This window comes from Drosophila subpulchrella, chromosome 2R, assembly GCF_014743375.2.
Source record: "Drosophila subpulchrella strain 33 F10 #4 breed RU33 chromosome 2R, RU_Dsub_v1.1 Primary Assembly, whole genome shotgun sequence".
NCBI lineage: Eukaryota > Metazoa > Arthropoda > Insecta > Diptera > Drosophilidae > Drosophila > Drosophila subpulchrella.
In genome coordinates, this window is record NC_050611.1 from 16208787 (window position 1) to 16225070 (window position 16284).

The window sequence follows — 16284 nt, forward strand, 5'->3', positions numbered from 1 at the left end:
TTTTCGGAACCCCTTTTTCATGCCTCAGTGTATCTATCTAACTTTGGATGGCAGTAGATGAAAAGTGTTGGCGCCTTTCTGCGCTTTATGAGCACGTTATGGTTTTTATCTTTATGGACATGGCTGCGTGTGACCCTTTTTGCCAGTTTGCCATGTCTACCATTTCAGGAATGCCTTTTCAACTCGGGCACACACATTTGCTCCTTTGCAAGGTTACTGCTTTGAAGGAGACGTTAATTTAAATGTTTTACGGCCTCATCGGATGTTGTTTTGTTTGCACGGCTCTGTTTTTTGTTTTGCTCTCTGTTTGTGTATCAAATTAAACTTCTTCAGTCAGGCGAACAACTTTAGTGTTATCAGCCCCAAAAAGGACAACCAGGATGCTTGTGTGTGTTTAAGCGGCGTGTATTGAATTTTAAGCACTCGCCCCGGAAAGTGAAATTTCCTTTGGTGCGGCACGTTCGCAGAGTTTTCTTTAAATTGAATTTCAATCATTACACCGCGGCAGATATTCCAGAATAAATATAAAATATTTAATATATATATATATTTATATATGTACCTACATATAGGCTCTGTTGAGAGTAATTTACAAACGAATTTCATCTTCGCAGTTTCAGCACGTGACAACATTAATTAAACTTTCAGCATATGCGTCTGTCGCATGCCCCCGACTTTCACACGGAAAATTCTGGGGGCACGTCGGAAAACCTGCTGACATAAGCGCAGACGTAATCGAGGCAGTTTTCCCATCGACCCATCGTCGCACAGTGGGAAAAACAGCTGATAAGACAGAGGATAATCTACTTTAACTTTAATCTTGGAGCCAATAATATTTTGTTAAAATGAATACTTTGAGATGCATATTATAATCGTTTACTTAGAATAATATATAACATTTTTCGAAAACTGTGTATAACCACAATAGTATTATATGAAGTGTAGTTTTTCAGTAATATCATTTTTAATCCCACTATGCGATGGCCAAAAAACATATTTTTATTTTCATTAACTTTACAATGGCGCTGGAACGCGAAATATCGTCATTTATTGGTACATTTCTCCATTTCGCCCACCAAGGGTTCCCACTATTTTTCATTTAATTGCCCCGCAGAACAAAAGCTGTTCACAGTTTCCATGGCAGTTCGAATCTGTGGAAAATGTCGGAGAGAAATAATTTAGAGCGTTTAATGGATGAATGCATGTAAATAAATGCGAATATTTTAAATCAGGAATGCATTTATAAAATGAATTCTGGGATAACTAAATTGAAAATGCTTTTTATTTAAAGTATGGAAAATTTTTATATCAAATAAACATATATTCACGAGCTAAAAAAGCCTAACCTTTGCTTTTCTTTTGCCAAATTCTATGACCAAAAATTATAATATATTTGGCTAAGTAAACTTTCTCACAGGCCCCAGAAATTAATTGCCTCGTAATTTTAATTTAAGTGTTGATGTTAAATAATAGGTTCCCACGTTAAAGCTTAAATGTCCTTTGCGAGTGCTAAGACTTTTAAGGGAATTGAAACCAAATTCATACATTTCATTAAATTTAATGGCTTAGGGCCATTGACTGAGCCACTTGTTCATTGGATCCCCGGCTAGTAGCATTAAAAGCGTTTAATTAAACGCCTGTTGCAGAAGCCGGCACACCAAAAAGTCGGAGGTAGAAACTTCTCCTCCAACTGGATCATAAATTTCAAAGCGAATTGAGTGACGGCGGCAAGGACGAAGGTTGGAGGACCCCATCGAGTCTGAGGCCCTTTTCCAAACAAAGAAAATGGCACTTACCAGAAAACACAAATTGCTTTTCGTTTTGCCGACTGGCAGTTTCCAAATCTTAAAGCAAAAATGTATTTCCCAGCCTATGTCGATGCTGGTCTTTGATGGCCAACTGTTTTGTTTTGTTTTTTTTCTTTTTTGGCCTGGTCTAAAGCAAGTGCGTTGTGCAGCAATTCAAGGATTTTTTCCATCTCTTAATTACGGCAATAAATGCCAATGGCAATTTCTTTGGCATTAAATAAGAACATGTTAACGACCAGCAAAGACGGCAAGAAAAAAAGTGCCTCGAATAAAAAAAGGGAATCTAAAGGCGGCAAAAGTCCCGCAAAAACACACATGTTCCAAAAACAAGGCTTAAAAGGGGAGTTGGGCGGCGACAACTTGGCAATTGAGTAACAGGCTGCTGGCAAGAACACGTGCTGTTGGGCGTGGAGCCAATTAAAATTAAAGGAGCCTCCTACGGCTGTGGAAATGTGTAGGCCCTGGTGCTAGAAACCAATAAAATAAAATTGCCCAACACCTTATTAACAGCAGCTGCCTCAGAGCCAAAAAATAAATATAGAAAGCAGCCACAGCAAAATGGTACAAGTGGGCGTTTACAAGCTTCTCTATTCCATTTCTACAGCCTTAATATTCTTTCTTTATAGAGACTAATATGCTGCTTATATTACTGGATAATCAGAAGGTTCTAAGAAAGTGAAGGTAACAATTCCGTCTCTGAAAAGAATATATTATTGATCAGCACTAACATCAAACATACAAGTGGATTTAATCTTTGATTTTATATTATGGAACTGCAGAAGGAACGTTCCGAAAAATAAAAAGAAAATAATAGTGAAGTGGTTGTATAAAATTTGTGAAACATTTCTAAGGAACGCTTGTAGTTTTATCAAACTCAGTTCACTGTAGTCAGTACGTATTTTTGTTTCACAAATAAGTAAACAAACTGATTTCTTATGATAAGAAAGATGGGATAAGAGAAAAAAAGTCAGAGTTATGCACAAATATTTAATATTTTTGTATAATATTATTCGGTGGATTGATGGACTTGATCATATAACATCATTATACATTTATGTTCATATCAGCCTTTGCTGTAAAACCCATGTTTACTCTGGGGAATTAAATAATGCTCTCAAACGATTGACAAGGATGTTAACTATAATACCCGAGACAACACATTAATTTATTTATTTATTTATATATTTATATTATGGTTTTGGGACATGTGCAAATTGCCAACACAATAATAAGGATACGAAGATAATAACAAAGATCAATAGTGCATTCGAAATATCAGTGCTCTTTGGCATCTCGGCGTGGTTCGAAGGGCAGGATATCTGCGTTGCGTTAGACCTTGGGATCTCCTGACCTGGCACAGGCCTTCTAAGGGGTCTCCAATCCATTGCCTCTTCATAAGATGGTGGGGGGGTTTCGGAGCGGCTGGTCAACGGAATTGGAGCACTCATCGCAGAACTAATTCGGTCCTAATGCAAACATTTTGAAAATATAATGTTTTTATTATAGTTTATTATTTTTCATCGAATAACTTTAATAAAGTGTAAACACAACCTTTTAATGCAAGAGCTTTAAACAAACTAAATTCCCAAGAAGTTCTGAAAATTGTTGATAAGGAAACTTTATACAAGATTTCTATAAGCCGTGCGTGACTGGATACATTACGTCATTTATGATGCCTGGGCGTTCCAGATGTCGAAAAAACTGATAAGAATTTTTGGAAAAACCAATAAAAATTGTTCAAAAAGAAATGCGACACATAATTGCAGCTATACATTTTGAAATTGTTTGGTAGTTTATTAATCATAAGCGGAATAGGAAAATTCAATCTCAACGACATGTTCCCCAGAGACTCATCGCAGTTGGGGCACACGTGGTGGACCTCCTTGCAATCATCCATGAGAAGAGGGATCAGGCAGCATCCCAGTCCAAAGGTAAACAGGCAGATACCGACGGAGTACAAGTAGGTATCAATTCCTGGTTTTGTGATCGTGATCGTATCAATCTCGGCGTGGCACATCCTCAGTGGTACTTCCAACTGCAGGTCCAATTGGAGCATATAGCCTTGCCTCCAGCGATAGCATTCTGATGTTTCCCTTGTCTTAAAATGTAATATTGAATATTTATAAATTTTATTGTAACATAAAATATTTGAATTGAAACTGAGCAACCAATGAACATGGGAGCTTGAAACAAACTAATTTTCTCATTTTTCATTTCTCTGCTGAAGATTTTATTCGATAAGAATTTGATGGTTTTTTACACCGAGAAAAAAGTTGAATAAGAAAAAAACAATGATTTTTGTTCCGAAAAACATTTAATTTTTTAGCAAGAAAGTTAAAGTTAAGTATAAATGCTCTTGTTAACTAAGTTAAATAATTATTATTTTCTAAGACATTTTAAAGTAAATGACAGGCGCCAGAACAAATACCAACACACAGAAAAATGTCATTATCATATTACACCAGTTTACAAAAAAAAATTGATGAAATACGCACTTCAGGAAACCTTTGTTTTCCGGTAAGATACATCTCCCTGATTAAGAAAAGGGCATTTAAAATTTTTTCTATTGTACCAATTTTTTTAAAGTGTAAAAAACAATTTTCGCACTTTTTTATTTTTTAACTCGAGTTGTGATAAACCGAATTCGGTCATTAAAGACTCATTTTACAGGTAATGAAATGCCCTTTAACTTTCTTATACACATCATTGAGTTCTATTCATTAGTTTAGAAGCTACACTTCGTCAAAGTTGAAAAAGTTGGAAAAAATGCAAAAACGCTGGCATAAATTGCTTCTTTAAAAATACACGCCCAAAACCCGAAATTAGTTTTATGTTGTTTTCTTAAAGGCTGAACTTTAACGGAGAATATAAGCCATTGATCACGACAATCCGTTGGTACATCGATTTTTTACAGATTTTTAAACGTATATACCCAAGTTCAGTGTTCGGGAGCAGCGGCCGTTAAACATTATTTTAAATTTTCAGTGTTGTGAACGTAAGATTTTGGTGCAAGTAGTTATGCATAACGTAAGATCCTTTGCTATTAGTGCTGGGCAAGCTAAAAAGTATGCGATTGCAGTTACAAGGAAATCATTTTCATATATTTTTAGCAAGGAAATAGCAAGGAAACTGACGTTATGCACTACAACTTGCACCAAGTGCGTATTTCATCAATTTTTTTTTGTAAACTGGTGTTATTAACGAATCGATTATCCAAAGTTGCCTCAACACTTCTGTAGGATATCATGTCCATTGCCACTTGATATGTGGGCGGTGGTGTTGGTAAGGAAACATCGGGTAACTGAGAAGGCGAACACATCACCTTCACTTCAAAAAATTATGCACAAATTATTATTAATTTGCTTAATTTTATTTATTTTATTGTTCCTTACTTCAATACTGCGGAAGAAGCCAACCACTTAAAGCGACAGCTTTAAGAAAACTGAGTTATTGAACGTGCCGTTCAGACCTTTTATATTCGACGATTTTCGATAAGGCGAGAACATGGAAATCGAAATTTGGACTCTCTCTTTAATCAATAAATTCAAATCTTTAGCTATCCTTCAGTTGTATACCGACTTAAGAGCCTCAAAAGTTTACTCGGAATAAAAAAATCTCAATCAAGATGGCCCAGAGCCTGATTGTTTTCTTCAAATGTTGATGTTAATTGCTTTTTATTGTTCTCAGAATCTTACCCTGTCAAATATTCGGGGTCAGTTCAAACTTTATCCCAGTTCCAAGCCAAATCCGCTTTGCATGTGCTCTGTAAATGTTTCTCAAATATTCCAAGGATAGTTGAACACTCGCTTCTTTTTGTTTGTCTGGTACTGAGCTTGTGTAAATATTTATATTGCACATAAAATGCATTCTACACTCGGTAAGGAACTAAGGTCTCTCAGTTACCTATTCAATGCAAATGGACTTCCAACGGACATTGAATTTTATGCCCCAGCTATGAAGAAATGGTGGGGGAAGGTTTTGGATATTCGTGTGTTCTGGATATGTGTAATATGTTCCCTGACACTTGAAGCCACGCAACCACCCACACAATTGCATTTATGTGCACACGTGAATTGCATTAGAAAGTTGCCAGCACATAAACTAAATCTGCCTCAAGTGCAAAGATCCCAGTCTCACGGCTGACAGGAACAGGAAACGGAAACGACAGGAGTTCGAGGTGCGGATGGGGCAGGACATTTGCATTAGGGATGAGCCCGTGATCCTTTAAGTGGATTAAACATAATATTGCAAGTCATCGTAAAGTAAACATATTGTACTCGGAAAAGCAAATCAACCAGGAAGGTCTTATATATTACATCCTTAAAACGTTTTTCTAAAAAAAAAAATGTTTGATGTTCGTATTTAAAAAAAAAGGCATGTTCTACTACTATGTAGTAATAATAATAAAGATGTATGTAATCACTTTGATATATATAAATAAAAGTACAATGAATACCAATTCTATCTATTTTTAAAAAATATATTCTGTCTATTTTCAAAAAATATATTCCCATATTTAATTGAAATCAATGCAATACAATGCAAAATAAGTAAACATAATTTTCTTATAAATCCTTTATTAAATTAAGCTGGTTATTTCTTTCTTTTTAATGTCACAAGATTTTAATGTAGCCTATTTGCCAACTAATTATTTTCCCCTTGGAGATTTACTTATTCTTCTTATACTTTAAAATAGAGACTATTAAAAAAGATATTTTATTTTTTCCTGTGTAGGAAAGAGGTATAGCCAATGGAGCATGCAACTCAATCTGGTTTATTGAGCGACTTAAAGGTATGCAGATGCTGCAACTACATTTTCATCGCCTCTACTAAATTTCCATCTCTAAGCGGAAATACAGCCATTCGTTGGATCCTTGGAATAACGTGGCCCATTCGACTTTAGTTCCTGCGCACACTTGCGTTTACGTAGGATTTGGATTTGGACGTGGTTGACGTGTCAGTTACAAGAAGCAATTGTGCAAATGTGTCGGTTACCATTTTTGGGATGAGATGTGCGATAAGTGCCAGGTGCTCCTGGAGGTAAGATGCCGAATAAAAAGAGATGCTGTAGATTGAGATAAAAGTGCGAAACTTTGCTGACATCAAAAGTTGCCGGAGACAAAACGTAGTGCGAATATGTAGTAGCAGTAGTTTCCTGGCCCTGCCAATCAGGCTAAAATCCTGCCTTGAGGGCCGAAAAAAAATGCGATTCATTGACTCATTGGCTGCATATGCTCTCGGTCCTTTTTGATTCCATTTTACCACTCGCTTTCGGGCTTAAACTCCCCGTTTAAATCCGCTCTTAAAGCCACCATTTCAGCCATTAAACGACGAGCTAGTGGCATACGGGGAAAAACCCTTGAATGCCCTGAGCTCAAAGGTTATGTCAGTAAATGAGAGAGTTTAACGGCGGGTATGAAGAGCAAAAGTAGAGTGCCAATTACTGCTACACTTACCTTTGAAGACCCCGCTTTGCCCAGCTTAAATCCTAAAGAGAGTCTTTGTGGTAGGTAGTTTTGCTTTTATTACTTTGCCATCAGTAAAAGGACAAATTATTGCTCAGCGGGATGTTCGTCATTAAATGAAGTCACTCCCAGTGCGTATACTTAATTTTTTGTCATTCGCTGTTTTTACGACATATGAGGAAAAGTTAAATAAAAATAGTAAATGCGCATGATATTACTATTTGAGCCACAAGGAGGCCAACAGATGCGAATTGTGTAATATGGCTATATGGCCATCCGACAGCCGCACTACTACATCCGCACTCGTAGCCACTTCCGCTTCCGTTAAGCTCCGTTTTTGCAAGCCCACCGAGCATGTGAGCAGCGACTTTTGTGCTTTATGTTTTATCTTGCGCCGCATTTAACAATAAAATCGTGAATTGTTTGGAATGAAAAGCTCAAAGGCGGAAATAAAGCGAGCAAACAAGGAAGCACACCTACACACTTGTGGGCTGCAAAAATGTGTGCGTGTATACACTGTGAGAAATAGAAAAATTAAATCTTATTATGAGTACTTTTTGATCAGAAACATTTTTAACATATTTCACTTTGAAGAGGTAATAGTTTTAGAAGAATATTATTGCAACACAATTTTATTTTTTTTTATGGATAAATATAGATACATTTTGTGTTGTTAGTGATAAAAAGATTCATAAACAGTAACAATTTTTTTCCTTTTTATTTAGCTGAAAATATATTGATGCATACTTTTAGGCACCTTTAATAATGCTTTTAAAATGCTTTAAGGCTGTAGAGGCTCTTCAAATTAGTTTTGTATATAATAAGGTAAAGTATTTAACTTACAGTATATAGAAGTGGCTTTTAAATTTCTATTTATTTCAAGAAATAATGCAAAGATTTTGGATTCGAAATATATTGCTGCATACTTTTAGACACCTTTGAAAGTGGCTTTAAACTCTAGTGGTTGTATTATTTTAATGTATAACAAAGCGGCTTTTAATTTTTTTTATTTATTGTAAGATATAGATTCTTTGGATTCAAAATATAACGTTGCATACTTTTAGGCACCTTTAAAAGTGACTTTAAGCCTCTTGTGATTTTATTCCCTCCAAATCGTCCATGAAATTTTTCAATGTGTAGCGTGCGTGCTTTTGCTGCTTTTGGCTAATTGCTGCACTCAAGAACAATACAGGTGTTTCGCCAATAGGAAGCCAGTCGGAAGATACCGGCACGAATCGGGGGAAATGCAGTTTGTGGGCAATGTTTAAGCCAATGACCATTAGCGCTCAGATGTCGGCACTTAAATTGAATGGGCAAACTGTTGGCAGCAGCAGAAAACTCCATGATCGAGACAATGAAATACATTTACGGCATTAATTGCCCCAACGACATGGAAAGCAACTTGAGCAATTCACACAAAGCTAAATTAATTGTGGCACACGTGAAAAGTTTATGCGGTGTGTGTTCACACGCTAACTGAATTACCAGGAAGTGGAAAAAATCCAAAAGATCTTAAATTAAGTATCTATGCATTTATGTAATCCTAATCTATTTCCCGAATTGTAGTGATCTGTTTGACTTAATTTCTTCTGCATCTATTTCTCTAACACCTTGTTTTTCTTAATATAATTTTTTGTATGTAATTTATAATCCAATTTTTATTCCACACTTATTTGAGTTCGCAATCTTGTTAATGTATAAACCCCGATAGAGCTGCCAAATGTAACCTCAATACATTGTGTGCTGCTCAACGAGCCCTGAAATTAATTGAGAGTGCCATCATAAACATGCCAAACGGGAAAATTTTAATTAATTCCCCAACTGCAAGAGCCCACCACAGATGGCATTTGTTCATTTGGATACGATTGCGATTTCGAGAACACGAAAACGTATGCGAATTGGAGTACGAATTCATTAAGGGACCATGTATCTTGTGTGATTTGCGACAGCTCACTTAATCAATGGCGAATTACCGAAGCAGGCGTTGCAATTTGATATGCCCTGTCGAATTTGGTCCAATTAGCAGGGACATGGCATGGAAAACGAGGAAAACTAAAGAAGTGTCCAAGAAGAAAATGAGATTAACCATAAGTTATGTTTAACTATACGTCTGGATCTGTGACAGCAGCCGAACTTGTAATTTTCTTGAAACTAATTACTTTGAAAACAGCAAAGATGCCACTTGACACCGTACTTCGCGCTATAACTCTTCTCCGTTTTCCCAGTTTTTCCCCCCATTTCCCCCAGTTTTCCAGCTTTTTCCCCCCTGCAAGTGCAATTGCAAGCGTGGCTAAATTAAATGGCTGACAAAGTGAGCAGCATCAGCAGCCCGCATCCCGAGAGGACCAGAGTTTTCTTTTATATTCTGTCACCAATTGCAGCCGGCAGCAACTGAAAACTGGCGGAAATGAACGCAAGGACAACGGACGTGAAAGTGGAAAGTAGAAAGTGGAAAGTGCCAAATGGCAACTGCGAAAAGTTGCAAACGGGCGGTGAAAGTTTGTCATAAATCAGAATATTTTAAAAGTGTTTGCCCTGACAGAACAAGAAGAACGCAAGATGTGAACTGTGGCAGTTATAAGCCAAGATTATGGCCGGGAACTTGTAGCCATGTCGAACAGCAACTATGATGGCAAAAAAATGCGAGTCTCCGACGGGGCGAACTTGTTAGACCCTCGCTGGGGGATAAAAAGTCTCCTTAATTCGGGGATTGATAAAGTTTACACAACTCATTGGGAAGTGAATTGCCGACAATTGATGTTCAATAACAAATGTGGAAGTAAAACACATAACATGAAAAGATATTTTAGTAATAATAGGAAATTCGATTTTATAAGGGATGTCACAGAAATTAAAGAAGATTTGAAATTAAATAGGTGTCTAAAAGTATGCAGTGAAAATTTATGGTACTTTTAATTTAAAAAAATATATTGTTGTTTTATGTCTTAAAGTATTGAATGATAAACTTGTCTTAGGTGTCTAAAAGTATGCAGTAAAAAGTTCATCTTTAGGAGCAATTTAAAATATAATGTTGCATTCTTTTAGACACCTTTTAAAATAGTTCAATAATTATATCATAAACTTAAGCAGTTAAGTGGAATAAGCGGATTTTTAACAGTAATAGATAATTCTTTTAAATTTTTGATTGACTTTCATTACTTTGCCGACTTATTGAGGCACCCTGCTACCCTGCCCGAGTTTCTTTATCACTCTTTGGCGGCATCATTATGCCCATCAGCACTTCGCTTTGCCCTCGACTGAGTGCACCTAATGCAAGCATTTTAGCCCATCAGCCATGCCCACTGACTTTCCACCCAATGCCAATTTAAATTCAAATCCAGACCCCGACTTCGAGTTCGAATGACATCGGATGTCCAGTGATTTGCATTTGATGATGGCCATGGCAATGGGAATGGGAATGGCTATGGCTATGGCGACGATCTAATCGACTTTGCCTGATAGTTTTCGATACCGCAGCAGGCGACAGAATCGACAACAGCTGACAGCCCAAAGCAAACAAATAGACGGGGCCAAACTTTGATTGACATTTCAATTAAATTATAGCCAAACTTACAGAACTCGCTGTCGCTGGCGGGTATGTTTCGAGTGCAGAAAGTTTTGCTGGCCGAATACGAGGAGATTTACGAACCGGTGCTGGTGGAGAATCCCTTCACCCTGGTGGATATCCGTGGGATGGGCCTACGCCAATACCAGATAGGCCTCACCTGCAATCGACTGCTCTTCGGCTGCGACAATTTCTCGAAGTACGGGGATGTGCCCAGTTTCCTGGCCAGAGGATTGGATCCGGAGATCGAGAGCTTCGAGCTGGTTAGCATGCTGCCCCTGCAGTTGATTCGGTTCCATTTCTTCAGAAAGGCCACCCGTTGCCTCATGATGTTGAACATTGTCCAGCCGTTGGGCAGGCCACTGGCTATTCTGGAACACCCCATGATCTTCGAGTTCGGGGGCCACATCTTTAAGCAACACTTCTGGCACACCTGGCGGGAAAGGGTGGCCAGCATACGGGTGATGCAGCCCATCTATGGCCAGATCACCGGCGCCTCTCCCTTCTCCAGCACAGATGTCCAGCTGGACGAGGAGCTCACGGTGGCCCAGGTGCATCCTGTGCCTCGAACCCCCTCCCTCTACAGTGCCTGTCATGCGGGGACCGGTGATTTCGGCTAGTCATCTTAAGAGGCTTTGGGCCGAGTTTCCCTTTTCCATTAACAGATGGTAACCGAAGGCTTGAGTTGCCAGCTGTCCGTAGGCCTTCAATTCACATAGACGTCTGTTTATTTATTTATATTAAAAGCATGTTGGACTTTCCACCTTTAGAATAGCTATATTTGGGTAGTTGGAAATAGCATTTTATTCTTGGGGAAGGGAAAGTTCTTTAGACATCCTTCAAAGTTAGGATAAACATAGGTAGGTTATTTACTAACCAAGTGTAAATGAAACATAGCTACTGAGTAAGACATAATTGGTTTTTTTTTTTTATTTCAATATTTATTTACAATTTAAAGCCATCTATTTGATGGGTATTCTTTAATTTTCTCATAAGCCTCCGTTACACCAAGCAAATAACCATACCATTTATATAGTTTATTTTCTGTTACAATTTCTTTTATCAACATTAAACTCTTTAAATAGACAAATTTTTATCGAAAAACACCTTTTTTTTAATTAACGTTAAGAAATTATAATCTCTTTATCAGAATTTGAGAAATTCCTAATATGAAAGCTGTTCAAAAACATCACAAAGTAAATTTTAAAGACTACACTTTTTCTATTGAACATTATTGTAATTATATAAATTCTAAACATTCGACCCAAAATATAAAATAAATATAAAAATTGGCTGAAAATTCAATAGATCTTGAAAATATTTAAGAATTAAGCGCGAAAGAAAAGTTTATACGTTCGTTAAGTATTTTATATAAACTAAAATGATCTATCACAAAACACAACGCAGTTAAAAAGTGCTTTACAATCATAGAATAAACAGAGGCACTTTTCCACCTCAAATGACCTTTCGCGAAGTAAATGATTTTCCATCAAGAGAAGGAATACTGATTCCCTTCTGATTTTCGTTATTGTTTGGCTCCACTTTCGGGTGGTTAATGCAATCAGCTGGATAGCCAGAAATCCAGCCACAACAGGCGACCGAGCCCTTCTGGTTTCGTCGGCTTGTCCGCCTGGTTGTTTATTTGCCAGTGGAATGGGCCAAATTTCGGGGTGGTGACTACGAAAAAATGTTGTTTTGATGTGCCTCAGCTTTGGGGCTATTTTCTGCCACACCCCCTCGCTTTCGGCAGGTCAAGTTAACCGACAAAGTTTTCAATTTGCCGACAAACTTAAGCCGCAACCACAGCATTTGTCGGTGGGTCGGTTTCGGTGGAATGGAGTGGGTTTTCGGAGAAATGTGGGAAAATGTGGCAGGACACTGGAGGCTAAGGCCTGGACATGTCTGTCTCCGGGTGAGCGTGCAGCTGACACCAAAAATCAATTGCAATGAAATCCTGGGCGAATAAGAACAACAATCCGGCCAAAGTAAAAAAAAAAAAACAGCAAACAAGTCGTCATTGGCCATATTTGGTTTAGGGCATTTAATGGTCAAAGTTTTTCAACTTGTCTGTAATTTATTTGATTTTGCTTGTGTTTGTAGGTTTGGGGTAGGGGTTCAAATCGCCAACTCCTCAGTGCTTTTGATAAATTACAATTTATTTAATGAAATGTGCAGAGTCCTGGCGACGCATTAATCATACGCCATGTGGTGCGCCCCTACAAATACAAATATTGCGAATGGTACAACAGGAATTTAATACTTAACCACATTTTCGCCGGCTTTAAAATCCTTTTCTCCCTAAGCTCTTGGCACAAAATCCGTTCGCATGGCGACGGCAATACGAAAAGTTAATTAAAAGCCATGGGACATGGACCGGGAGTCAATAAAAAACATTTGAGCCACACCAACCCCATGCCACATACAAAAGCCCATGAACGTTAAACATTTTCGTTGAGTTCTACGCTTTTTATTAATTTTTAATACACCTGCTGACGCTGGCAATTAAGCGCGGACCTGTTCAATTTCATTTAATTAGCCATAAAGGCGCTTAAAAAGGGGAAAATGGGGCTCAAGAAGCTGTCGGCTTTTCCTCGGGCAATGTGGTAGGACATGGACATTCAAAATTGAAATAGCTACTGGGCTGCCAAGAATGTTTAGGCACTCGCCTGCATTCCAGGCATTCTGACTTTGTTACTTATTTTTCCTATACTCTCCATATATTTTATTTTATTGGCTGGCCAAGTTCAAAGCTTTCTAAGCAGCCACATCAAAGCATTCTGAGTAATTGCTTTGGACAAATTTGAATTTTCAACGGCACGTCAGCATTTGCAACTGGTCGTTGGAAAAATTTAATTTCAGGCTTCTCTCGCCTACGAAATTCATTGACAGCATCCATAAGTGGGGATGCTACACATATTTCTCGGGTTGCCATTGCGTATACGCAATGTCTGCTGGCCATATTTCATTGGCCTAACACACGGCACATCACAACATTTCGCACATTTGACATTTCGACGGTGCTTTAAACGCCGCATTTAAGGCGCCTTTAAAGCTCGATCCACATGCAGCCTAAGCTGACAGTGATGGATGAGTCTCACATTTATTGAATTCCAACGGCGTGCATATATATATGCAAATGCGTGGGCTTAATAGCTAAATGGGTATCTGTATATCTTTGCATAAATCGAATTTATCGCATGGGGACACTTTAAAGAACAGTTGAGATTTACTAAGTTGCGTTTGATTGGTTTAAGTTGGGTTATCCTACGAATGAGTCAAATAAATCTCAGATTTTAGTTCAAGCTTGTCATCAGTTTTTAGAATATAGTATTTTCCTCTTCTCAATTCAAGAGGCTATTTTAGAATATGGTATTTCCCTCTTCTCAATTCAACAGGCTATTTTAGAATATGGTATTTCCCTCTTCTCAATTCAACAGGCTATTTTAAAATTTTTTGCTGACCCAACATAACTCAACTCGTTTTGTTGGACCAACTTAAGTGGGTCATATTTTCAAAATATATTGAAATATTTATAAATGCCCTTTTTCAACAAAAAAGTCTTGCAGATCGTCTTTTCAACATACAACATTAATGGTGTACAATTTTGTAATGAAAAATAATTAAGCTTTTAAATAAACAAGCAAAATATCAAGTATAACCAGTCTTTCGAGCTTACATTTTCCAAATAATTTGATATGGTTCTGTACAATTTAAGAAAATTTGACGGTTTTTAACAGATAAGTCATGTCGAGCAAAAGGTATTTTTCTTGTTACTTCCTTATAAACTTATTTATCACTTACAAATCAGGCATAACATGTAGCATTCTCATATTACTTGTGCCAGCTAAGCTCAAACGATATAAACAAATGCCTCCAGAATTAAATACCCGGCATTCAGTTTCTACTTATGGTCCCCTTTTATTTTTATTGTTATCAATTCCAGTGACGCAATCAATAAATATGTGAGGGAAATCGGCTCTGTTATTAATGCTTATCAATAACATTGCATTTGTGAAGCCGGCAATCCCGCCAACTCACTGCTTCCACAAAATCATTCTACTCTGGTTTCTCGGAATCGCTTATCACAAATTTTCAACAGCTCAGCAATGCAAGCTCAGGAAATCAGTTTACTTCAGGCTTTCGCTTAAAGTGGTTGCCCCGTTCCATTCGCTTAATCCAATAAATATAATGTAAAAATATTAAATATTAAATTTGGTTAATGTAATACGAGTAAAAGTGTTTAATATTAAATTGTGCTTTTAAAAATTTTCCCAATAAATTCATTGTGCTAGCTCCACAAAATATAAAAATGTCTTTAAAAGTATGCAACTTTAAACATAACAAAACACATTTCTTTTGTAATAGCTTGAAAAGTGATATATTTTTGACCGCGTCTGTGTGCATAAACATATGACTGTACTTATAATTACATTTTTTATGCTTAGCGAACCAAATCCAGACATTAGTTCTTTCAAGCACTCACTGTTAGAGGTTGGTTATTGAAGTATTTGATCTTGAAACTTACTACAACTTAACAAAAAATAAAATAATAAAAATAAAACAACCACATCTAGTTCAATAAAAAATCTAAAAACCCAAATATATAAATAAGAGAAATATATTAATAACTTGAAGATAAAGACAGAATGAATTCGCAATTAACCTGTGAGAGGCCTGCCACGCCCCCGCCCTCGTATTCGGAGGCGATGGGCTGGGTTCCACCTGGATCGGAATTGGGAAGTACCACGGTTCTTACCACGCGGGATTCCCCAGGTCCCAACTCGGTACTCACGATCTGTCCCAAATGCCTCGACGAGATTGAGACTACCACAACAACCCGTCGCGGAAGTATTGCCTACGTGGCCTCCTTCGTAGTTATGTTTACCACCTGTGGACTGGGATGCTGGCTGCTTCCATGGATCATTAATGGCTTTAATGAAGTCCATCACTCCTGTCCGAACTGCAAAGCGTCCCTGGGAATCGTTCGTCTATGAAATCAGAACTGGATAAAAAAATAAAATTTAAAAAATTAAAATTTTCCTGCAAGGCTAACAAATAGGCTAGCTTCAATTCAAATCGGATGAACTGCAATTATTACTTAGTTTTATAGTTAAAAAAATTATAAGCCAATAAAAAGTATTTATAACAAAAATTACCAAATATTTAAAGTATTTAATTCATCGATTTTGAGTACACAGTGTTTACAATGAAATCTGGTATTATTATTATATATTATATTATTTTATATAAATTGAGCTTTCTGACTTAATGATTCACAAAAGCGAACGATAATCCCAATCAGGCGGAACATTAAATGTATAAGTTCGCTTTTTAAAAATTTTGCGAGAGTCACAGTGAGAACAATAATTCCAGAATATATGTGTTTTTTACATTATTGAATCAAACAAGTTTAAAACTGTTTATATATTATAATTATAAATTTTTA

The 16284-nt window shown here is 37.1% G+C and overlaps 2 protein-coding genes across 2 annotated transcripts; both read left to right on the forward strand.

The window, feature by feature from the left end:
- The first annotated feature begins 10804 nt into the window (after positions 1-10804).
- On the forward strand, positions 10805-11539 carry LOC119550322. Its single transcript, XM_037858927.1, has one exon. It carries the CDS (start codon positions 10871-10873, stop codon positions 11456-11458), a length of 588 nt encoding a protein of 195 aa, XP_037714855.1. The 5' UTR covers positions 10805-10870; the 3' UTR covers positions 11459-11539.
- Positions 11540-14968: 3429 nt separating this feature from the next.
- LOC119550323 (cell death-inducing p53-target protein 1) lies at positions 14969-15990 on the forward strand. Its single transcript, XM_037858928.1, has one exon. The coding sequence runs from the start codon at positions 15485-15487 to the stop codon at positions 15830-15832; it is 348 nt and encodes a 115-aa protein (XP_037714856.1). The 5' UTR covers positions 14969-15484; the 3' UTR covers positions 15833-15990.
- The last annotated feature ends 294 nt before the right edge of the window (positions 15991-16284 follow it).